Source organism: Arvicanthis niloticus, chromosome 7 (genome assembly GCF_011762505.2).
Source record: "Arvicanthis niloticus isolate mArvNil1 chromosome 7, mArvNil1.pat.X, whole genome shotgun sequence".
In the NCBI taxonomy this organism is placed as follows: domain Eukaryota; kingdom Metazoa; phylum Chordata; class Mammalia; order Rodentia; family Muridae; genus Arvicanthis; species Arvicanthis niloticus.
In genome coordinates this window covers 53094616-53118573 of record NC_047664.1, presented here as the reverse complement: position 1 = coordinate 53118573, position 23958 = coordinate 53094616, and the positions used below count along the sequence as shown (strand labels likewise).

At 42.3% G+C, this 23958-nt stretch overlaps 1 protein-coding gene across 1 annotated transcript in view; it reads left to right on the top strand.

The window, feature by feature from the left end:
• The window catches only part of Adgra3 (adhesion G protein-coupled receptor A3), a 94786-nt gene that overhangs the window by 58210 nt on the left and 12618 nt on the right, over window positions 1-23958 (top strand). Inside the window, exons 11-15 of the mRNA XM_034508936.2 lie at window positions 6682-6843; window positions 9247-9450; window positions 17345-17558; window positions 17763-17971; window positions 23624-23748. Coding sequence (XP_034364827.1) covers window positions 6682-6843; window positions 9247-9450; window positions 17345-17558; window positions 17763-17971; window positions 23624-23748 — 914 coding nt within the window. The remainder of the gene's footprint in view (window positions 1-6681; window positions 6844-9246; window positions 9451-17344; window positions 17559-17762; window positions 17972-23623; window positions 23749-23958) is intronic.

Genomic DNA, 23958 nt, shown 5'->3' with positions numbered 1-23958 from the left:
TTTAAGTTAAAACGGAAGGAGCAGTGTGGCACTGTGGGTTGAATACCTGGTGCCTGGTGCTTGTGATGCCTTGCTTCTTTGTCTCAGCATCTTGTTGGGTTAAGACCTAATAGTTACCATGGGCTTTTGTCTTCTCTAAAATTAGGATGATATTGGCTCTGTTTAGATTACAGAGCTTCTATACACAAATAAAGAGTTGAGGGGAAACAATGTTGCAAGGTAGTTTCCAAGCCTGGGTCTGGTTTTATGGGATTCTAAAACTTTCCAATCTCAGAAGGTATTTATTTATTGTACAGCATTGTGGATCTGACCCCATGGCCCTGTGCCTTCTGATCTCTGTGCTCATCTAAGAACTACTCAGGGCTTCAGGTAGTTCTCTGAACATTTGATTGGAGAGTATTTTTGTCACTCTCTGGTTAGTACAGTAAAGTTTACAGTTTTCATCAAAAAGAAGTGATGTCAACCTATCAAAAATCAAAGGAAAAATAGGCTTCATGATTGAATCCTGGAAGTATCCACATATTTCCTGTGATTTGGTGACTGCCATCCTGTGCAGTCCTTTGGGAACTGCAGGCTTTGCCTTTCACTGGTTATTAGGGTAATAAATAGAAATCGTGGGATTTAAGGAGTGTGCTTTAAGTTAATTACCACTGCATTAAATTATGCTAAGATACCCTGAGATGCACATACATAAGATATGATAGTCGTTAAATGAATTTCTCAAGTATGTTCAGCAGGGTCTTTGCAGTGGGTATGGCCCATGCTTCTGTATATAGCTAACATATTTTGATGCCATTGCTCTTAAAACTGGTTGATTTCAGCTAGTTTAAGCCAGGAGCCAAATTGTGTCAGGGTAGCTACTGAAAGATACCACTCTAACAGACCTAAAATAGTGTATTTATTGGCCATAAAAAGGCAGCCCAAGTTCTCTGTCTGGGTGTAAATGTGTCCTCTGTATTCACTAGAGGAGTTTTTCTTATGAAGTCAATACTTATGTGTGTGATGACGAGGAGGTTCATGATTGGTTTTGCCTTAGAGTCTTTTCCTGTGCTCCAGTTGACTATGAACAAAAGACCTCAGTGAGTTCACTCAGCACATTTTTGTTGCGTCCTGCTCCGCTCTGCCCCACATTGGGCGCCAAAAATGTTGAGGACCACTCTGCCCCACATTGGGGGTCAAAAATGTTGAGGCCCGTACTGCCTGGCTTTGTGGGCCAAAATGTCCCGGACCACTCTGCTGCTTCAGTCTGCGGGTCAGGGTCGAGAGAGGGGGGGGGGGGGGGAGAGGGGAGAGCGGAGGGGGGAGGGGGAGATGGAGGGGGGGTAGGTGCAGAGAGGGGATAAAAGGAAAGAGACGCAAAGAATGGAGACAAGACAGAGGTTCTGAGCAAGTCTCAAGTCTCTTTTATTGAAGGGAAATCTGGGGTATTTATACACTTTTGCCACGAGCCTTGCAGGTGTGGATATGACGTAAGCCTTACAGGTGTCTATAGCATGGATAGCACGTGCACCGTGTGCCTTGCAGGCATGGATACCACGTGCGTCTTACAGGCATATATGACATGGATAGCACGTGCACCTCATGCCTTGCAGGCGTGGATACCACATGCACCTTGCAGCTGGGGGCACTAAACAGCAAAACAAGATATGTGGGATATCAGAGTGTGCTTCAGCTGTTGTAGGCTGTTGAAAAACAAGTCTCATGTCAGGGTATATGGCGCTCGAGATGGCTGCAAAGCTGATAGCTGCTTTCTGCTACAAGTTGGCTCCCAACACATTTTTATGCATTCTATTTACAAATTCGTGTTTGTGCACATATATTAATATAACCATTCCATTCTGATGCTTCTGGTTATCTTTATTTCCAGTATTTCCCAGCTCTTTTGCTTAGTCATACTTGTTAGACTTTGCTCACTAAGCTTTTCAAAGACCCAGTGCTTGCCAGTGTGAGCCTCCTGGAGAAGTCACCTGCTGGGCTCCTAACACAGACTGCTCTCCTTGTTCCTGCCTGTGCTCCAGTCTGTTATCCTAGGATGGGCTCTGAGAGTCTGTTGCAGCACTTCTTCGGCAGAGGCTCAGAGACCTGCTGCCCAGTTTTCATTTTTTACGTTATATTGTTCATTTGAATTTTTCCCCCTTTGGGATTAGCCTCCTGTGAACATTTTATTGGAAATTTTCAGGAGTGTTGAAAATGTTATTGTTAACTCCTGTCTCGCCTTCTCACCTAACTGGGACGATTTTCAGTCATCAATCTTATTTCTATAGCCTGTGCATTTGGTTTTATCTCTGAGTTCTTTCCTTCCAGCCTCCTCCCCTCCCTCAGTGATGGAGTATCTAAGAGCTGACTACTTGCTGTGTTTTATACATAAGTTTTCTACAACAAAAAGACTTTTAGGGCTGGTTCAGTGGGTGATGGAGCCTGTTGTTAAGCCTGGAAACCCAAGTTGGATACTGTAACCACACTATCTACAAGGAGATATAGACACAAGACTGACAGCTTTAGCTGAGAATGAGCCATTTTTCTTATTATTCCATGCCAAATGGCTAAGAACTCAGTAAAGGATTTGTCACCAGAATATTCCCTAGAGCAGAGAGTCACAAAATACCCCATGCTTCTGTGGAAAGTTATGGAAAGAGTTCAGAATCTGTCACAGTGGTAAGGAAAGTTCCAGCAGATCAGAAAATATTCCTGAAGGCACACATAGAGGTATAAGAAACAAAAGCAGGATGGAACTACAGCCTGTGTTAAGCATGGGTTTCTTCTTGGGTTGTTCCTTGTAGGCCACTCCAGTCATGAAAAGATCAGAAGAATCTGGGAGGGAGGGAGGGAGGGAGGGAGGGAGGGAGAGAGAGGGGAAGAGAGGGGAGGAGAGGGAGGGAGGGAGAGAGAGAGAGAGAGAGAGAGAGAGAGAGAGAGAGAGAGAGAGAGAAAGAGAGAGAGAGAGAGAAAGAGAAAGAGTAAGAGTGTGTGTGTGTGTGTGACTTCTGTGTGGGTCATTCTTTGCTTTACAGTGATTGGCACAAGCTCCTTTCTGACCCTGGCATGACCTGGAAGTCAGAGCTATTGGTTCACTTTATAACCATAGGGCTTCAGGAGGGGTGTCTGGCCTGTCAGGCTTCACGGGCAGATCCTCAGAAAGTTCATGTGCTTAATTCTGTAAAAAATACAAAGCACATTTCATTAAAATCATGCCATTCTGTAGTAGCTCATACTTGTGGCTTTGCCTTAAGTGCAATCAGTGCTTTTGTGTGTTTTACCTCTGAAGTTTTCATAGCCAAAAGCTATTCAATTCTGATGGTCACTGAGCATGTCTGAGGACTTCATCACAGTGCCTGTTACATTTTTGGATAAAATCCTGAAGTAAAAGCAAACCAGTGTAGTAGACAATAAAAAGCATTATTCCAGCCATTCTCAATTTGCATTTAAGGATGGCATTCATTTGTGTCAATGTCTGATTGATTTGATTGGCAGGTGCAGAAAATGGTCTAGGAGTTAGTAGCCATCTTATATACTCAGAAATAAGGGTCCTCACCAGCACTATCTGTTGTCAGTAGGAAAAGGTAGGGTGTGGGAATTCCCATGTTGCCTACGACGTTAAATGAGTGAAATTGTGCAGATTGGTGGTGGCTGCTGCTGCTCTACCCTTTCCCCTCTGTCCTTTGCCTCTCCCTCCCCTCCCTCCTTTCTTTCTTCCTTCCTGTTTCCCTCTCCCTTCTTTTTCTCCTGTTCCTCATCTTCCTCTTGTTCTTACTCCTCTTCCTCATGATCCTCCCCTCCCGTTCTTTTTTTCCTCTTTCCTCCCCTCCTCTACTTCCTCTTCTTACTCTTTCTTTTCATTTTGACAGGAGGCCTCATTGCTGCCCAAGTTGGTCTTCCCACCTCTTGGACACAACCCTCCACCTTTGCTTTCCACGTGTAACGACACCACCACAACTGCTTGACAGTTCCTCTAAGCTATTCTGTCAGTTGACCCTGGTACCGCTTCATACTTGGGAGAAACATTCCTTGAGAATGTGGGAGTCCGTTGAAATGGAATGTTTTGATTATATGTCATCATTCTCTGTCACATTTTTACCCTGCCGAGTCTGCCATGGCAGTGATCTCAGTGGGAATCACATTTTAAAATGAGAATTCTATGCTTATTTTCTTTCTGTGCTATAAGCTGGAACATGAAGCATGTGTGCTTCCTCCAATGCTCCATTCCCCTGCTCGGGATAGTGAGTCACAGTCAGTCAGTGTTTATTCAGTGATAATGTGAGTGAGCACCACTAATGAACATTGAACCGTGAATGAAATGACCACTGGCAGTTCGACTGAGTCTTGCCCAGGTACTAAGGTATATGTGGAAATAACACATTTTAGTCCCCTGACTGTTGAGGCATTAAGCCTTGATATCTGAAAACAGATATCCAAAGTGGCCCCACTTTATTTCTTACGATTTGAAGGAAGTCTTTCATTGTGTTGAGGAAGCACACATGTAACAGGCACCCACAGAAAAAGCTCAGACTCAGAAGCTGAAAAATTCATTCTTTTCTGGAGGGCTGGAGCTTTATAGCCTCTGGAGAGGTTGTTTGTTTGTTTTTCCCTAACTTAGGATTTGAAGAAAGTTAACCCTGATTGACCCAGAACTATTTTATGACAGATCCTGAGTAGTCCTTGAACTTGCTGAGCCAGGCCTTCAGCAGGAAGCGTGCTGATGGAACACAAAAGCAGACAAGGACTTTAAGTTGCCAGACTTTTGTCATCAGTCAGGAGGTTGAGGAAGAAGCCGGCCATCTTGGAAATTCACCCCCCTTTATTACCTAGCTGTGGCCCCTCCCCCTGTCTGTCTACCTAACAGGGAGTCTGTCTAACCCCCAGTCTCTCAGTCCCCATCTCAGAGATCACCCTCACTGCTGCTCATACATTTGGGGGTGAAGGCAGCTCTTAGCTGCTTCAAGTTGGCAAAGGGGCAAAGGTCAAGGGGCAGTAGTCAAGTGCCTCAGAGGAAAGTCTATTAAGGGGCCAGCATAAAACTTTACCAATATGGATTTTTGGCGATGCAGACCATCAGACAGCCATTTGCTGATTGTGTATGTTTGGGGAACTCATATGTGTAGTAGCATCTTACAGAGTTGGTGGTCCTTGAAAGAAATTCGAGATGAGTCTCCAAAATGATACTGTCTAGGGGGTCCTCATCAGATTCATTTACTCTGCCAGTTAAATCTGTAGAGAGGAAATTTGAACAAGGTGCCCTCTTATGCCTCTATCTAGCACAAAGCTTTTTTTAAGAAAGCAGGCCTGCTTTGAAGATTGAGATTTATCTTTACCTTTTCCCCCAAAAGGAGTAATACAATAATGAAAGAAGCCAACACAGTTTTGTGCTTGCTATGTGCATGTGAGCATGTGTGAGGCCTGGTTTCAGGAACCTGATATTTTTTTGCTGGCACTTAAATGTGCTCATCATCTAGAAGGCACTGGACTGTAGTACCCTCTTTTCTTGGCCGAAGAGGTACCTGTCTGGCCAGGCATCCAAAGTGCTAGTATTCACACATGCACTGAGATTGCTCTGCCCATGGTCATAGAAGGAGGATCTGGTGGCTTTCCATTGACCTGTTAGGGTGGACTGGACTTCTTCTTAAACCTCCACAGCCATCATATTCATACTTCTTATGAAGCGTATTGGGTGCAGAGCAGGGTTGAGGGCCTTAGCTGGGATCTTCTGGGATGATCAAAAGCCCTTTGCTAAAGCAGCCCTGGCTTTCTGGCTTGGCATTGCAGCTTAACTCCTTTGATGCTTGCTTTGTGGTATGAGGACCAGCCGGCTTGCAAAGCTCTGCTCCAGCCTCCGGAATGTTTCTTTTCCGTATCCCCTGCCAAGATCTCCTTTCAAGATGCTGTTCAGAATTCCCTTGACTTGGGTGGGTCTCCTTAGCAAATAGGCTGCCCAGTGCATTTTCCTGGGGTAACTTGACTGCAGTAACCCAGGAAGTAAGTGACCTGTTCCTGCTAGTGCCTTCTGCTGGTGCCTGGAAAGTGCACTTGTGCTAATAAGAGCAAGTGGGTGCAGGTGCTGTGAGTAGAAGGAACAGCAGGGGGAGTGCCTCCTAGGGTCAGTGTTCCATGGCTCTGGGCTCTCTGGTGTTTTTTGACTTGAGATGAATGGAGAGAGTTCATTCACAGTGGGGAAATCACATGTGTACATGGCACACTCTGGGTACTCGGGGTGAGGTGGTGAAGGTGATTGGTATTTTGAATATGCCAGGAGATGGAAGAGATACTGTAGGTAGTGTGTATAATTGATAGACATTTAAGCTGATACACACAAAGTGTTCATAATGGTTTTCTAGATGATGAGCTGAAGTCTGTCCTGACAGCGTGTCACAGTCTCCTCCTTAATTAATCTAATTGCCTTTCTTTTCCTCTGAGAAGACGCACAGCAGTCTTGTCACTAGTGATGTAGTGGCTACTTAAGTACTGTTTGGAGCTAAATATTACCAAATGGCCATAATTGAGCATGCTGTTCCTATCTCTGGGCTTTAATGAGAAACAGGTACAGTTTTCTCACATCAGATTTATACAGAAGCCAATCTCATCCTTTAAAACAGTGTTTTTTTAATTTTAAGTTTTTATTTTGTATTTGTTCAGCAGCTCGCCCTGTTTTTTTTAACATCTCTCTCTTCTCTCTGGTCTGCTCCACAGCTTGGCGATGTGATGGTTGATGTGGCAAGCAACATCATGTTGGCTGATGAGCGGGTCCTGTGGCTGGCACAGAGGGAAGCAAAGGCCTGCAGTCGGATTGTCCAGTGCCTGCAGCGCATTGCCACACATCGCCTGGCCAGTGGGGCGCATGTGTACTCCACAGTAAGTACAATGTTGTCATTGGCCCGCAGGAGGATTTGAGTATGGCCACTCCAACCTAGGAGGGCCTCACCTCTACCCTGTCATGGTGTCGCTGTCTCCTGCTATAGCACAGAATGTCTTTCTCTGAAACCATTTGAGGAGTTAATTTTGCTTCTGAGTAATCTGTTTTCTCAGGAACTGGAAAATGCTTTTGTATTATGTAATTTGAATGGCTGTCTAATCCACTGAAATGAATTCTACAACAAAAATAAGAAATATTTGTATGGCTCTACCGGCATGCCCCCCACTGTCCATCCAAGGTAATTCTCAGTTCTGAGCCCTAAAGGATGTTTCAGGAAAGTGTCCGATAGCTCGCCTCGGGTTCGATCTTAAAGGACTGGGCTGCCCCGCACCATTTGGAAAGCATTTAGTACAATATAATAATCTCTCAGTTAAACAGTATTAAATTATGTTCATGCTAAGTTGAACTCATAAATTTTTTGTGTATTGCTTACTTGGGTTCTAAAATTGTGATGAATAAATGGCTTCCTCCCTTAGCTAGCATAGTCTGATCTGATTGATGGTTTTAAGCCCCTGACTATTACAAGGAGGTTGAGTGTTCTACAGTTTCTGAGGCCATTTTGATCATCCTGTGCTTGTACCTTTAGCTCAATTAAGATTAGAATTCTGTCCCCAAATAATTATGTAATTAGAGGCATTATGTAGCTGTTGTCTCACCACTAAGTTCATGGCAGTTTCGCTCTTAGATGCATGGCCTGGCTTGAGACGCACTTGTCTTTCAATAGCCTCCCCAACTGTCCACACCTGCTCCTGTCTTACGGCTTCCTTACTTAGCTGCCCTCCCAGGTCCTTCTGCCATAGAAGGGCATAATAAAAGTGATGGTGCCTGAGTGAAGGCCATTTCGGCATGCAAAACATGCTCCAAGACTTACACAGCTGCTTACACAGCTGCCTCCCTTATTCCTGGGAAAATATCCTAAGGCCCCAGTGCATGCCAGAAGCCATGGGTAGTCAAGAACTCTACATATGCCATTTCATCCACTGTGTTCACACCTGCCAAGCTCAGCTTATAAATCAGGCACAATAAGAGATTGATAATAACACCTAATGGTAACATGGAACGATTATAACAGTGAAGAACGTTATTTATGAGTATTATAACTGGAGATTTCCATTTAGTCCTTTAAGATGATGGTTGACCATAGCTATCTGAGCCTGGAGAAAGTAAACCAGGAAAGGGGCAGGGGTGGGGGTTGGTATAGTAAGTCAAGATGGTTTATGAAGAAAAACATGAAGATGAGGGCTTCTCCGGAAGGATGGCTTTCTAATTCCCCAGGGAAGCTTCATGCATTCAGCTGTGCTTGATGTGATGTTTCAGAAACTACTGGATTTTTGTGCATTGTTATCCAGCAATTATTGAGATTGTATGTTATTAGTTTATGTGGGTAATTAATACTGATCTCACAGGGTTAATGCATGAAGCAAACACTAATGCATACGTAATCATCCTCATAGCAAGGTGGGTCACCACGGCCCCCCTAGATATACAGTTACTCCTGCCACTTTAGCAGCTTTGAAAGTGAAACTGTCACTTTTTTTCTTCCTGTGCCTTCCCTGGCGTGGGTGGTGAGTAGGAGACATGCTGGGTATCCTCCAGGGTACAGACACGATGGTTTGTGGATTGACAGCTTGTACATCTTAGTGATCCCCTAAGTTCAGCTCACCTTTGAATTCCTTTAAAGCTGGGGGGTCGCCAGGTGCCATCTGTTTTAGGCAATTATCTTGACCTAATTTACTACTTAACTTGGTTTAATTTCTGCCATTTGGATCAGCATCTGCCTTACTTTTTTTAGGGGGAAAAAATAAGCGTTAGAGTGAGTCTGCAGATTGTTTTTCTTCCTGTGAATTCAGTGCAAGCAGCCTGCTTGTTCTCCACATAAAGAGACAACGAGGGCTCTCTGAGCATGACCAGGATTCCCTCCTCTTCTTTCTGTAGTCATTCCATGCTTGTGGGGGTTACTACAGATTTTTTTTTTCACAGCTCACTGTGTGAGCAAAACACTTCAAATTTTAGTTTATTAGCTGTAAGGTATCTTTCAAATTATTTTTATTATTTCTTTTTATCTGTAATGCTAAGGTTCAAACCCGGGGCCTCATGTGTGCTAAGCAAACACTCTATTCTGAGCTATGGTGCCTGCCCTCAGCTTCCTATTACTTTTACTTTCTTTATGTAATTGTCACATCATTCCTCCCCTTTCCCACCTGCCCCTTCCATGCCTGCCTCCTCAAACCTTTCATGTTCACAACCCTCTTCACTTCTTTAAGGTGTGTGTATGTGTGTGTGTGTGAAGTCCTGGAACACCCCACTCACCCCACATTCTAACTCCTGTTTCTGATTTGCAGTATTCGCCCAATATTGCTCTGGAAGCTTATGTCATCAAGGCTGCTGGCTTCACAGGGATGACCTGCTCCGTGTTCCAGAAAGTGGCTGCCTCCGACCGCGCAGGTCTTTCTGACTATGGGCGCAGGGACCCGGATGGAAACCTGGACAAGCAGCTGAGCTTCAAATGCAATGTTTCCAGCACCTTCTCAAGCCTGGCCCTGAAGGTGTGTGTGCTATCTTCTCTGGTCATTTAAAATTACCTTTGCTTAAATTTGAATACTCAGTGTGGCTTTACACAGAAATCTTGTTAAACTCTTAATATTGCTTTTTTGTGAATGTCATATCATGCACCCCAATCCTACTTCTCTTCCTTCACCATGTACTCACTCTCCTCCCTCATATCCTGTAACCTCCCCCTTAGCAGAGGAAAAAAAAAAAAAAAAAAAACTCATTGTGGAAGCTAAAGTGTGTCACAGTGTGTCCCTTACACCCTTTTGTCCACACTTCTTTGCTTGCAAATGTTCATTGCAGTGACTGGTCTGGTTTGAAGCCTCTGGCTTCTGCCATTCTATCAATACTGGAAACTCACTGGGTCTCCTCTCGGATATCTTGCTGTTGTCCAGTGTCATGAAGATCCTGTAGTTTTGGATCTGTACGATAGGCACCTTCATGCATTTCAGCAGTTAATCAATTGGGTAGGTGGTGTTGTTGTGGGCCATTTCAAAGCCCTGGATCTGGGCCTGAGAGGTATCTGAGCTGGTCAGCCCACCGGTTCTAACACTCATTCGCTTGCGGCCAGCTCACCTATAACCCCCATATTCAGGACCCACTTTCCTGCTCTTATGACCTCATCAGGAACAGCTCTCCCAACTGCAGCTGGCAAAAGGGAGGGAAGGGGATCTCTTCCTCGACAGTGCCATGAAAGGGTGGGTCTTCTGTTGTTTTTACATGTATGTCTTTTTAAAGTCATTGGGGAGAAGCTTTGGAATATTGTACTACTGTTTTAAAGGAAACTCTGACAGAGGTAGAACATGGAGACTTCACAACCACTCAGGTTTGCCTTCATACTGCCTTTCTCTATTTGAAAATACCCAAAACTACCGGTTTTCTCATTGCCATGGTATAAAGGCAGATGTATTAATATTATTTATCAAAATATTTCCTTTCATATAAAAGGTGTTTTTTTTTTTTTTTTTTGGCTTTTAGACACTAAAGCATTTTCATGAGCCTTAAAATTATTGTGGGCTCTTGGCAGTGTGCCTATAGTGTCTAGAGAAATCATCCTTGATATATGTCACATTTTTGGAAAAGAGATGTCAATATGTGACATGTATTTTTTTAAAAAATGCAAAATTTGCAGTGTGTATTTTTTAAAGTATCAATGTTGTTATTGTCTTTTGAGCAATTAAAAAAAAAAAGAAAAAAAAAGCTTAAAGCTGATTTGCATACTTTGAGAGTTTGCCTCAGCCACAGTGAAGGAGTGGAAACAGAATGGCAGCCCCTTGATGGATCCACTTGTCTGCATTTCACTTAGCTCTGTCATGGTCTCAGTGGCTTTTAGCTATAAGGAGCCTGCCAAATACTTGCTCACAGAGATGCTCTGATATGCTGAAGGTATCTAATGTGTCCACACAGAAAATGAATAACCACGTGTTTCCTCATAGTTTACCCCGATGCCCTTTATAAGGACAGCTAAGCATGTAGAACTCCTGTAGCCACTAAGACAGTCTGAAGTGGCCGAGTACATTTGATGATGCCTTTACTCAGTACTTTGTGCTCAGAGGCAAATTGGCCAGATTGATCTGGTACTCTTGGCCTGGTGCGAGTACACAATACCACAGGCCACCACCTGTAGTCCAACTCACTTACCTTCCTGCACCTGACAGCAGCATGCAGAGCACATTCAAGATAAGCACGTGTTTCTGAGGAGGACTTGAGATCTGAAGGCTTACAGTTAATAGAAAGGAACAGAAGTGATGCCACCCTATACTTCATGGGTTCCACAGCCTGCCCCTGTGTCAGGAGAACACTTCCAGCTAACAGTGAGGGTATCACGTGAACACTCGGGGATCTGCATCATACTGACTATTCTCCTTTTAAGATCACCCTGTGGCAAGAGAACAAGACACTCTGTGTCATGGCTGGTTATGGTGAGACAGGCAAGGGAGGAACATGTTCTTCATGATGCAGAATTAGATGGTTGGATGTCAGTTGTAGAAAATGCACTTCAGATGTGTCAGTCTAACAGGACTTTCCTCACCCCTAAAAATTGAAGGTGGGCAACTGGTGCACACTTTCAAAAGTGCTTCAAAAATATGCTAACTGGAGTACTTGAACTAATGTGTCCCCCTTCAGTGTGGACACACATTAACACCTGAGTTGAACCTTAATAAAGGTTCATAAAGGATGCCTTTACGTAGCAGAAGGCGTCTGGCTTGTTTGCTTCTTGTGTATTTGGGTTTGTTTTTTTGCATCTCTACATACTCACAACCTAGCTATATTTATACTTTGCCATGCAGATTTTCCTGGCTTATAGTACAGACTTATCCTTATAAAACAATTTTTGGTCGAAAGTAATGCTGTTGAGAATACAGGGAATGTACTTGAGATCCTGTGTTCTCTGGCTGAACAACTCATGATGCTGTGGAGTCTTAACATCCACTCTGTGGCCTGATATAGGCCAGTAGGGACCTGTGCTTGCTGCCGCCGCACAGTATTACAAGAGGGCATGACGCTACCAGTTATTATTAGGAAGACCAAAGGTCAAAGAATGTTTGTTTGTTTGTTTGTTTTTTTCTGAGTATATCTCATTGTCAAAATTTGTAAGTGAAGAAGTCATGCTATGTTTTAGGAGCTGCCCGCATTTGCCAAACCATTGTACATTCCTGTTCAGCTTCTGTGTCTTGATGATGTCCTTCTTTTACCTGGGCTGTTGACTGCTGAACACATGTCATTAACTATCATTGACCTCTTAGTGAATGCCTGTTGAAATCCCTTCCAGCCATGTAGCTGCTGCTTCAGCCCTTGAGTGCTAACTGGCCCTATGGGGTTTCTGTTGGGAGCACCATGCGATCTTTCCATGGTGGGTGAGTGACTACTGTTGATGCCTGTGATGTCTACATAGTGTCATCCCCTGGGGCAAAGTTGACCTTACACATCTCTTATGAAGCAAGTCTCTTGGAGGAGTCTGCCATTGACTTGGGCAACTTCCCTCAGCTCTCCTGTCCCACATCCCTTGTTACTGCTTCTCCTCTTTGTCTAATGATAACAAACTTCCCTTCGTTTGTCTCCTACACTGTGAAACCAAGCACATGCTAGTTCTTTAACTGGAATCTATACCTTTCCTCACTTTCCCAGCTCCTTAATTATGTGATAAGACCCAGTGCAAATGTCACTTCCAATAAGTCTTAGCTAATACTGTCTGGCCAGTCTTCTCATACCCTGCTCTTCGGTCCTTGGTTTCTTCTCATATGCTCTGCTGACAGTGCCCACTGTTTGTTGTCAATGGTTATGTTTATGGGCTAAAGCAGGTCAGCTTCTGCAGACTGAATGAAGCCTGGCTTCAGTAGACTCCACGTTAAGAGTTCCAGGTGCATGAGTATGCAGCATGCAAAGCTGTTCTAATATTTATTTCTCCAACGATTCCTTTTGCTGTTGCTGATGTTGTATGATACAGCAGAGTTATCCTTGAACATTCCACGTGTCTCTCGTCCCCGACACCTGGGGCTCTATCCCAGCTGAAGCCCTCATCATTTCCAGGCCAGTCATTAAGTGCCTTCACTCTTCCTACCTTGATTTCTGCCCTTTCTCAAGTGCACAGCTCTTCCCTGCTTGTAAGACACTCTTGCTCTGTGCAAACTGCCGCTTCTTTTCCTTTTTCACAGAATTAGTCCCTCTTAATCCCAAGGTGCTTTGTGCATTTGCTAGAACACTTGCAAGTCTTCTGATGGTGCATTGGTTCCCCAAGGTCATGTGATGTGACTGACTGTGGTCTCTGCAGCTACATAGCCTGCATTCCTTGTCTTCTCCTTCCCTGTTACCCAGCTGTGTATGCAGAGACCAAGGTCTCTGCCTCTCAGACTCTCAGTTCCATGCTATTGGCAGGGTCTCATGAAATGGTACCAAACTTAGACAGTTGTGAAAAGATGAAAGAAGGAAGCTATGTTGACGTTGACAACAATGTTTCCTCAGGGTTAGCTTTATTCTTTGTGGCAATGGGCATCACCTCTCTCTTGTCTACATTATGAATATTTGATAGCAAGGACTTGATCGTGTCTTTGGGGACCACACAGGGCCAAACACAAAATAACCTAATCTTTAAAAACTATTGAATAAAATTAACAGTTAAATGTTCTTAACAAAGAAAATCAGTTGAAAATGAATTCTAAACTCTCCCCACCCTCATTAGCTATAGCAAGAAGATAAGCAAGAGGTAGTTAAATGTCTAGTTACAGACAAGAAAATGCCTTAGGACATGCCATCTTTTTACAATTGCATGAGTGAATAAATTGTTATCTTGTTGTTTTGAATTCAGTGTTTTTTTTTTTTTTTTTAACTCATCCTGTCTTTACTGTTAGAATTCTATAAAAGTTAAAAAGTATTGTTTAAAATTTGAATATTTCTTATGGAGGAAGACCACATTATTTCATAAGATGCTAACGTCTATCCAAAGTTCTTTCAGGCTTGAGTTAACATGTATCATGCTTCTTTTTAGTAATTTGCCATGGATGATACCGAAGAACTGATAATAACATACCTTTCATATGTGTTCATGATTTACCTGTTTGTATTAAAATTAATAGTAAAACACAACTCCCTATGTTAGAACATGCTGTTCTGGCTTATTGTTAAGTCAGCTCTCTTTTCTTCCTGGGCCCCGACTACTGTCCTCCTACTGCCAGAGCACGAGTGATCGTAGGCTTCACAGCTCTGCAGCTTCTGTGCCTCTCCTGGCCATGCTTCCCTCCATCCTTTGTTACAGAGGTCAGTGGAAGAGACACGCATTAAAGAAACTGAGCAGTGTTACCCTGTCTCTCAAGCATGAGGGAGCCACAGCCACTCAAAACATGTTTGTCTGCCATCTTCCAACAATGATTATGAGAAGCCACAGTGGTGCACTTCTCAAGGCTCCTTAAGAGAAGTTCCCCATCTATTAGCTGTGATTCCTATGTGTATGTATCTTGCTCATCGCTGTAATCCACACAGCCTTAAAACATGTTTGTCTGCCATCTTCCAACAATGATTATGAGAAGCCACAGTGGTGCACTTCTCAAGGCTCCTTAAGAGAAGTTCCCCATCTATTAGCTGTGATTCCTATGTGTATGTATCTTGCTCATCGCTGTAATCCACACAGCCTTAAAACCCACATGTGATTAATTGAAATTATAAACTGTTTCCTGCCTTCAGGCCAGCAGACAAAGATATAGTCATGAGGAATGTTAACAAATTATGTGTTCTTCAGTGATTTCTAAAATTAGATTTATAACCATCCCATCAAAGGTGAGCCCACTTCTTTTAAAGGAAGGAAACGTACATTTTGCATTCTTTCTGTGAGTTGTGGACATTATTGATGCAGCTGTAATTCATCTCTTCAGCACCCGGGGCTCCTTCTCTCATCCCATGGAACCTGTAATTATTATTTGGTAATATTCTTTATTGGGCTCTGAAGGAAGTTTAGAAGCTTTTGACTATGTAAAGGCTGTGAGTCTGTAGCTCTTGCTATGAGCTTTTTCTTTATTGTTTTTGATTAGTTTTGTAAGCTTAAGATTAGGTTTTTTGTTTTTTTTTTTTAAATTTCAGAGTATTACATTTCCTTTTTTAGCATGTTGAATTTTAGTTCTGACATTTAGTAATTCATTTGGCATCTAAGCCTGAGTTAGGATGGCTGGAGGCTCTCTTCTTTTTTTCTCGGACTCCCAGTATGCCTGAAAGTCCAGGCCTGCATCAGGCTGCTGTGCGCTCTTCAATCACAAACATCAGTTTGGCTTCTTGTCACTGATACTCCTCTAGAGAATTTTGAGTTTTTTGATGAGACTATTTTATGAATTTTGTAGTTCTTAGGCTTGAGTAGATGTCTATTATGTAGGACTATGAACTATTAATTGAGTGATGGTTTGGTTTTTATCTTTAGGTAACTTCTTATATATTTAAAAGAAATGTATATATTTTCATATCAAAGAAAACAGCCCTAAAAACAGGCAGAGGAGTCAGAGACCCACTCGTTCTCACAGGAGGCCACAAAACCACTAATCTAATAGCTATGATGAATACTCAAAAGACCTGCAGCAGACCCATCAGGCCCTGTGCTTGCTGCTTCAGTCTCCAGATTCATGCACGCTTTGTTCATTTAATTCCAGGCCCTTGGTCTCCGAGTGTTCTCCATCCCATCTGGCTCTTCTACTTTCTTCCTCCTCTCCATGACTCTGAGAGGAGGGATTTCCATCATCTTTGTAAGAATAATAGGAGCCTTTGCATGGTTTTCCTTAGACAGTAATTCTGACACATATTTTCATGACATCTTTAATTTAAAAGTAATATGTAAATATCTCAAATAACACCCAACAGATTATTGCCAGCTATTTGCTGAGCCTGCATTGTAAGCAGAGCACTTAAATAATTACAAAGTCAATCATTTGCTTCAGTAGAACCTTTTAATTTTTCCTTTCAGTAAGCATGTTGACTTGGTTAAATTTATTAACAGTGAGCTATTTTTAGTAAATATAAATGACAGGAAGTAGTGCATAGGAGATAGAAAAAAATGAATAATGTTATCTGTAGCCCAGATTCCTTCCTGTCTAGTTAATAAGCAGAGAGAGACATGTGCTGAAGCTGCAGCCCTTGGTTGTGTAACACAGATGTGCACACTGTTTAGAGTCCAGAAGAGGGGACAGCCACCTAGAAAGCCACTGGAATGACTTCCACTGAAGGGCATGGTGTTCAGACTTGTGTAAAGTCTTTCTCTCGGCTGACAGCCATGTATTCTGATCTGTCTCTTCTGTTGTAAACAGAATTACCTTGTTAAATAGCAAGTCCAATAGATGGGTTCAAGAGTTGTGGGACAGCCGAAGAGTGGCTGGCGCATTGCTGTCAGGGCCCTGTCTAGGGCCCTCTCCAGGCGAGGCCCGGAGAGCAGAGGCTCCTGCTGTGGAGCTCTTGTCGCCACGTCTGAGCTCGGACGTAGATGTAAGCAGGAGTCTTTAGTCAAAATATATATAGTGCCTTATGATGTGGGGCAGTATTCTGAAAGTCTCACAAGCAAAGTATTATTAAAGTAAAATAATAGTCACCTTTGTCTTTCAAGAGGAAATTCTTTTGGTTCCCTGAGGGGGGAGAAAGGGGTTGGTGGCCAGGAAAATGACTTTCCTTAGTGAATATTTTCAGGTGAGTTGAAATATGTATCTCCTGAGCATATAGTTGTTTTTATATTGAAGTCGAATGCTTAACATTGTTAATGTGTTTTATTAAAGTTGAATGTGTAACTTAAAATTTACAGTAAATACAGAAAATATTTCTGCTTGACCTTTTGGCCGAGGTCAAGTGTGAGGAACTGAGGACACATTCTGTGGTCATCAAGTACTTTCTCTTCTGTTTGTTACAGTTTTCCAACCACCGTTTCATCGTCTCGAGGAAATGAATGCCGAAGTAGCAGTGTGCTGTGTTTAAACTTCTGTTTTCTCTAAAATTCTGCTCTTTTATTGTGTGAACCTGACTCTGTTCGCCCCTCCCATTTATTCTTGTTAACTGTAAAACTGATAAATGAGACTCTTGATCTGTCTGTTGTAGCTGTGTGTGTTGTCATGGGAAAATTAACAATTCCTTTATTTTTAAACTCTTGGAAAAAGAACTTGCATTTCTTTCTGTTTTATACTTTTGACCTATGCCATTCTGTGCTGCTCAGATTTTTTTTCTGATCTTGTCAGTTGTTTGAAATGTAAGTTTTTTGTATAAACTTTTTGGAAACATATTTAGCATAAAATTTGAACATTTCCATGACTCTCTGACATTGTTCAAGTTTTTTTATACTAGTGTGAATTTTATTATATATATATACATATATATATATATATGTTTATGTGAGTGTGTATGTATGTATGTATATATATGTATTTTTTTTTTCAGAACACCATCATGGAGGCCTCTATTCAGCTTCCTTCCTCCCTTTTCTCACCAAAACAAAAGCGAGAAGTCCGAGCCCCTGATGACTCCCTCTATAAGCTTCAACTCATTGCCTTCCGTAACGGAAAGCTTTTTCCAGCCACTGGAAATTCAACAAAGTTGGCAGATGATGGCAAGCGGCGGACAGTAGTGACTCCTGTGATCCTCACAAAAATAGGTTTGTGTGGCAGATGTTACCCAACAGTTGCTGGGCACTGTGGCTTTATTGGTTGCTCTTCCTAAAATATGCTTATTTTTGTTGTTTGCTTTAATGAGTCACTAGTGAAAAAAGATCTTGCAGAGTGCCCATCAGTGTATAAGTTGGCATTTAATTGTTTATGAAGTTTGTTTGAGAAATACCATTCTTTCCCATTTTCTCCAGATGGTGTGACCGTAGATACCCACCACATCCCTGTTAATGTGACGCTGCGACGGATCGCCCACGGAGCAGATGCCGTCGCTGCGCAGTGGGACTTTGACTTGCTGAACGGACAGGGAGGCTGGAAGTCAGATGGGTGCTGTATACTCTACTCGGATGAGAACATCACCACCATTCAGTGCGGCTCCCTGGGCAACTATGCTGTGCTAATGGTGTGGCCGTTGTTAGCTTGGTGTATAAATACTATATATTCTAATGGTTCTCTTTGCATAATTAAGCCCAAATGAAGGATTTACTTTTTAACTTAACATAACTGCCTCCATTTAATTATGTAAGAGGTGATTCTGGATTTCAAGGGAAATTGAGTTACTACCAAGTAAAATGAATGAAATTGTATTTTGTAGAGGATGCTCAGTGAACCTTAAGGGAATCAGATCAGCTAGGCTCTGACCTTCTTAAAACATGAAGAGGTTTCTTAAAACATGCTTAGGTTTCTGCAGTTTGACTCCTTCAGTGTGGGGGTGTTTGTTTGCTGAAGGATGCACAGCAGTTGACAAAAGGTTTCTGACCACCTACCCATACTAGCCTTTTGATTTGACAATGACCATAGGAATGGATGGTTTGATTGTCACTTGGTTGTCAGTCAGCCCCACTGCCTACTCTTGCTCACCATTGCTGTTCCATTAATACATGTGGTCAGGTCTCCTAAAATACTTGCCTGAGTCTTGAGATACTTGTTTCAGTCTTTTCTGTCCTGAGCACATCACAGTGAAATTACCCACCTTACTTACTGTTGTAGCTACTTTGCAGTTGTTTTGCAGTTGTTACATGGTGCCACCATCTTGGTTGTGTGTATAGAGCACAGAGAGAGCACTAGAGGTATAGAGACATTGCCCAGAAATAGCCAAGACTTCCCTGTTTATTTAATTTCAATTGTGACTCTGATATCTAGACAGTATTACTTATGTTTATTGCATATACTCATATTTGGATAAATATACTTATCTTTATACTTATATAATTGTATACAAGTATGCTTACTTTATACTTGTATAAATAATCTTGAAACATTGTCATACTTGTTTTTTTTTTTTTAAATATGATAGCATTTGCCAATAGAAATGATCTTGAGGCAAGCCAGGATTATAATAATTTCCCCAGTGTTTGCTTCATTTTCTTTGCTTCTGTCTTTTAATGCTTTTGGCAGATGAGGCTTGAGAATGGATATTTTGCAGGTGATCAGATTGTCATGACAGGAACACCATGAATCTTTGCACACAGCTGTAAGCAGTGCCATTGAACCATATTCAACAGCCTATACTTCAGCATGCACACTCCTGGGATCTTTGATGGCTGGAGGACTACATACCACTAGAACCAACTTTTATTATCATATACATTATTATTATTATTATTACTACTACTGTTATTTACGTCTTGTACTTTAAACAAGTGTTCATAGCTAATTGAGGTGTCTGGTTTCTGTAAATTCACATTTCACTGTTTGACACTGTCTTTGAATTCAAGCATTGATGGGCCTGTGACCAGGCTGAGTAGGTCAAGTGCTCTTTTTCAAGCCTGAAGGTCTGAGTTCCATCTCTAGGTCCCACATGCGTGGTGGAGGAAGAGAACTGACTTCTTAAGTTACCCTCTGACTTCTATCCAGACCACATGGCATTCAATTCCTTCCCCCAAACACACACACACACATACACACACACACACACACACACACACACACACACACACACACACGATACATAAGTAAAATGTGATTTTTTTCCCCTGAGTTGGCATTAAAGTTTGAAACCGTTTCTTTTAGCCCCCCCCCTTTGAGCTTTTAATACAGTTACATTATTTCTTCTTTTCCCTTGCTCTCTTTTAAATTCATGACTTTGTCCCCCTTAACTATTATTGGTGATGATGGTGGTAGTGGTAGTGTGAGCTGCTAAATATATAAATACAACCTGCTCAGTCTATGATGTCATTACTGTGTATGTTTTCAGGGCTGACCGTTGGGTATTGGGTGTGTCTTCCCTAGAGAAGACGGTTTCTCCAGCTCTCTGCTTTCATTAGTTGCCTGCAGATTTTTGTGTGTAAGGTTGAGGCCTTGTGAGTTAGTTCAGCCTTCCACATTTGTATGATGTTCTGGTCCAGCTCATGTCTGGGCAGTCATGATGTGAGACTTGTAGCTTCTGACATACCTAAGAGACAGGATCCCACAGGAAATTCCATGTTCCTCTGGGAGTTTGAGATCTTCCCACCTCCTCTTCCTCATTGATCCCCAAGCCCTAGTAGCAAGAGTTATGTGGTAGATGTCTCAGTAGAGACTTGGTTCCACAATTCTGCATTTTGATTGGTTTTTGGTTAAAATGTTTCTCATTCACATTTTGAGAATAAAATATTTGGAAACCATGTAGCATTTGAAGGAGAAACAATAGGAAATACAAGATTGTCTGAAATAAATACAGTACCAATCAGAAGTTGAGCAAAATAAAGGAAACACAGAAATACTGCACTTTCAGCTTCACTGTGATACCCCACCATGTGAAACTTGGTTTTGTTTAATACTAGTTGAAAGCTTCTATTTTTGAACTTCATAACAGTTCTTCTAAACTATTTAAATTAGTATAATCCTTTTCTAGAAGGAATAAGCTATTCTTTTATCTTTCAGATTTTTAATCTTTTAAAAAATGTGAAACACAGTTTTTCAAAGCTGGAAGACTGCTAAGATCTTTCCCCCTGTTTTCAGAGAATCTTGTTTTCTGAGATGTAACTGCCACCTAGAGGCAGAAGCTTGAAACACATCTGGGATTGGTGACAAAGTTGTAAAGTTACCAGAGTGTGTGGAAAATTTAGAGTTGCTTCTTCCTTATACAGACTTGTAGAATTAAACCCACTTAAGATTGTAGGCATATCTCTGAGTGCCCATGTAGCATGCATGGATCCCTGGGGTCTATCATCAGGACTACAAGAGAAAATTCCATCTATCCTGCAGTACTCATATCAGGTTAAGATAGGAGTAATGTCATTTTAAAATTGGAAACTGTTGCTTTGTTTTCTTCTAACCTTTTATTGACTTATAAATGTAATACTGCTTTTCTTACATGCTGTCTTCTTAGGTCTTTATGCAAAGTCTAAATGCCCGTGTCTAGGAATATAAGACATGTGCGTCCCTTTTATGATCTAGTTGAGAATGAGAAACAACGACTTTTTGCTGCTGTGTCTACAGTAGATGATATCCTGGTTGGTTCTGCTCATCCTTATAGTCAGTACAGAGAGGTTGTCCAGTGCCTGAGGGGGAAATACCAGCAGAAGTTGGAATTGCTGCATTGATATCAGAAGTACCCAGTGGGGGTCAGAAGAATCAAAGGAGCTCTGGGCAAGGGAAGCAAATAGGAGTCGACACTGTATAGGATCTTCATACCTCACTCAGCAGCAGCAGTAAGGCCGAAGTGCTCACTGTCTGCTTTGCCTTTGCTGCTCGAATTGTCTAGATGTGAAGACCAGTGGCTACTTCCGTATTCCTGTAATCATGCAGACTGAGCGTGCTGAGTGAGAGCAGGCCAGTTCTAGTTAGTACATGGTTGACCAGAGTGCCAGCAAGGTTTCTGCCTAAACTTGTAAACAGCGCACTCATTTACGTCAGATGTTTTTTAATTATGTCTGTATGTGAAGACACAGTGGGAACCCCTCAGTTCTCAGTTTTACATAACTACAGCTCCTTGCTTATTGAAGAGATTTCTATATTCAGACAACATGAATATGTTTCCACCTATTTTTCACACATTCTTGCTTGCTGTATACATTGTCCTAATTCATGCTTCCAGGATGGAGAGATGGCTTAGTAAAGTGCTTTCTGTGAAAATCAAGGACCTGGAGTAAAAGTCAGATGTCATTGTGGATACTATTAAGGAGGAGTACCACTGTGAGGTAGACACAGGAGGACCCACAGTGTCCTGGCCAACCAGTCCATTCAAATTGGTGAACTCCCAAGTTCAGTGAGAGAACCCATCTCAAAATGTAAGATGGCTCTCTGTGAGTTCAAGAGCACCCTGGTCTACAGAGTGAGTTTTTGGACAGCTAAGTTACATAGGGAAACCCTGTCTCAACAACAACAACAACAACAACCTAAAAGCAAAATGTAAGATAGAAAGTGATTTAAGAAGACATCTGCTGCCTACTGCTGGACACACTATGGGGCTGCAGATGCTAAGGCAGTGGCGATGGGGTGGTGGAGGAAGCTGATCTGCAATAGGCACTCAAGTGTCGTGCACTCTGTGGTTTTTATGGTACAGACAGTTGTCACAGTCTCTTGTCCATAGGTCTGGAACTGAGGTTTAGCCTTGGACCAATGACTAGAATCCAAGCAGTGTGATCCAGCATTGCTGTTCTAACTGTGCTGCAGTACCTCAATCTCATATCTCACATGTCACAGGGAGAAAAACAAACTGTCGGTCTGTCTCTCTGTCTGTCTCTGTGTCTGTCTCCCTCTTTCCCCCTTCCTTTCTCCTTCCCTCCCTTCGTGCCTTCCTCCCTTCTTCCCTCTGAGGAGTGGCTTCTAGCCCTGTCTTAATGGCCTTAAGATTTTCTCCATTGGGTCTGTTTCCAGCAGTTTGCTTGTACAGTGCCACATTATACATTTCATGTCCATGCAGGATAAACTTGTGCCGATGAAACTAAGGATCAGAGGGACCAGCTCTTTGCTTTTTCATTAACTTTCATTACTGGGCAAAGTACATAAACGCTGGGTGTTTGGATCAGTGTTATTTTCATGTTATACCCACCACTAACCACCATGGTTGCTGGTGAAGCACTTAGAAGCCCCATGCTTTTTCACCTCTTTTCTGGCACTGTGTGCTATAGGTAAGTTGTGATTGTGCTCACACTCTGCACTTAGTACCAGCTTAGTCTTGGTTCTTAGGACGTTTCTTAGTTGCTTGTCATTCTCATGGATCTTTGGAATCATCAGTTTGATGAGAGTGATTTTACTGTCTGTTTCTTGTGTTACAAGAGTGTAGTAAGAGGGCAAAGGCTAGCCCAAGTGTGCCTGGCTTGTTTTCCTGGTGTGCTGTGAATGAATACAAGCTGTTTGTGCACATAGGTTTTGCAGAGTCTTTTCAGCCTCTCCTTTTCTCCTCCTGCCCGTGTTGTGAACAGGATCCCTTCAAGGTTTTGTGTCTGGCTTCTTAGGGTTGTTTACAGTCAATGATCTTCATATCCTGTTTATGAAACCCCAGTCTATCTCAAGTTCACGAGGGTTTTTTTAGTTACCTCTTTTCCCTTTTAAATTTTTCCTTTTTTGTAAATTATTTTTTTTATTTTTGTTTTCTTCAAGACATCCCAGTATGATTTTTCTAACACATTTAGTTTCACTGTTCAACCAACACTAATTTAGAGTGTTGTATGAAGGGCATTACCACAGTTTTTAAGTCGTCTTTTATTCATTGTTGATGGTGGGGTGTGGAAGTTATGGAATCTTTAGGCAGTAGAGCCTTCGTGGAGAACCTGCATCTCTGGGGGAGGCATTAAGCATTCATAGCCTCATCTCACTTTCTACTGTCTGTCTGTTTCCTGTGTGTGTAGGAAGTGAGGTCAGACGGTTACCCACTCCTGTAACCACTGCATGCAGTGATGAACTCTTCTCTGAAACTGTGAGACAAAGTAATCTCTTCCTTTCTTAAGCAAGCAAACAAAACTGTACAATAGTTAACACAACATAAGGTAGGAAGACATTAGTTCATGTCGAACACAGAGATGTCATTTGGGGCCAGCGGTTTTGGTCAACAGCATGTCAAACATTCAGCAAATGCCCAGTAGCTAAATGTTTGTAATAGCCCACGACCATTGTTTTGTCCCCTCAGGATCTGACTGGGTCAGAGTTGTACACCCCAACAGCCAGTCTCCTGCATCCTGTGGTTTATACCACCGCCATCACTCTCCTCTTATGTCTCTTGGCCGTTATCATCAGTTACATGTACCACCACAGGTAAGAGATTGGTTATGATAAACTTCAATGTGATACTGGTGGTACCCTTACAAAATAAAGATGCTTACTGTTGACTGCCCACAGTCTTCATTCCATGCCACCTGGGATATGAAGATCTGAGACTCCAGAGCTAATTTCAGCCCTGAGGAATTTTCTTGTTCTTTCTCTGCTCTGTTGAAGACATGTTTCCATTTCCAGTTTGCTGGAGTT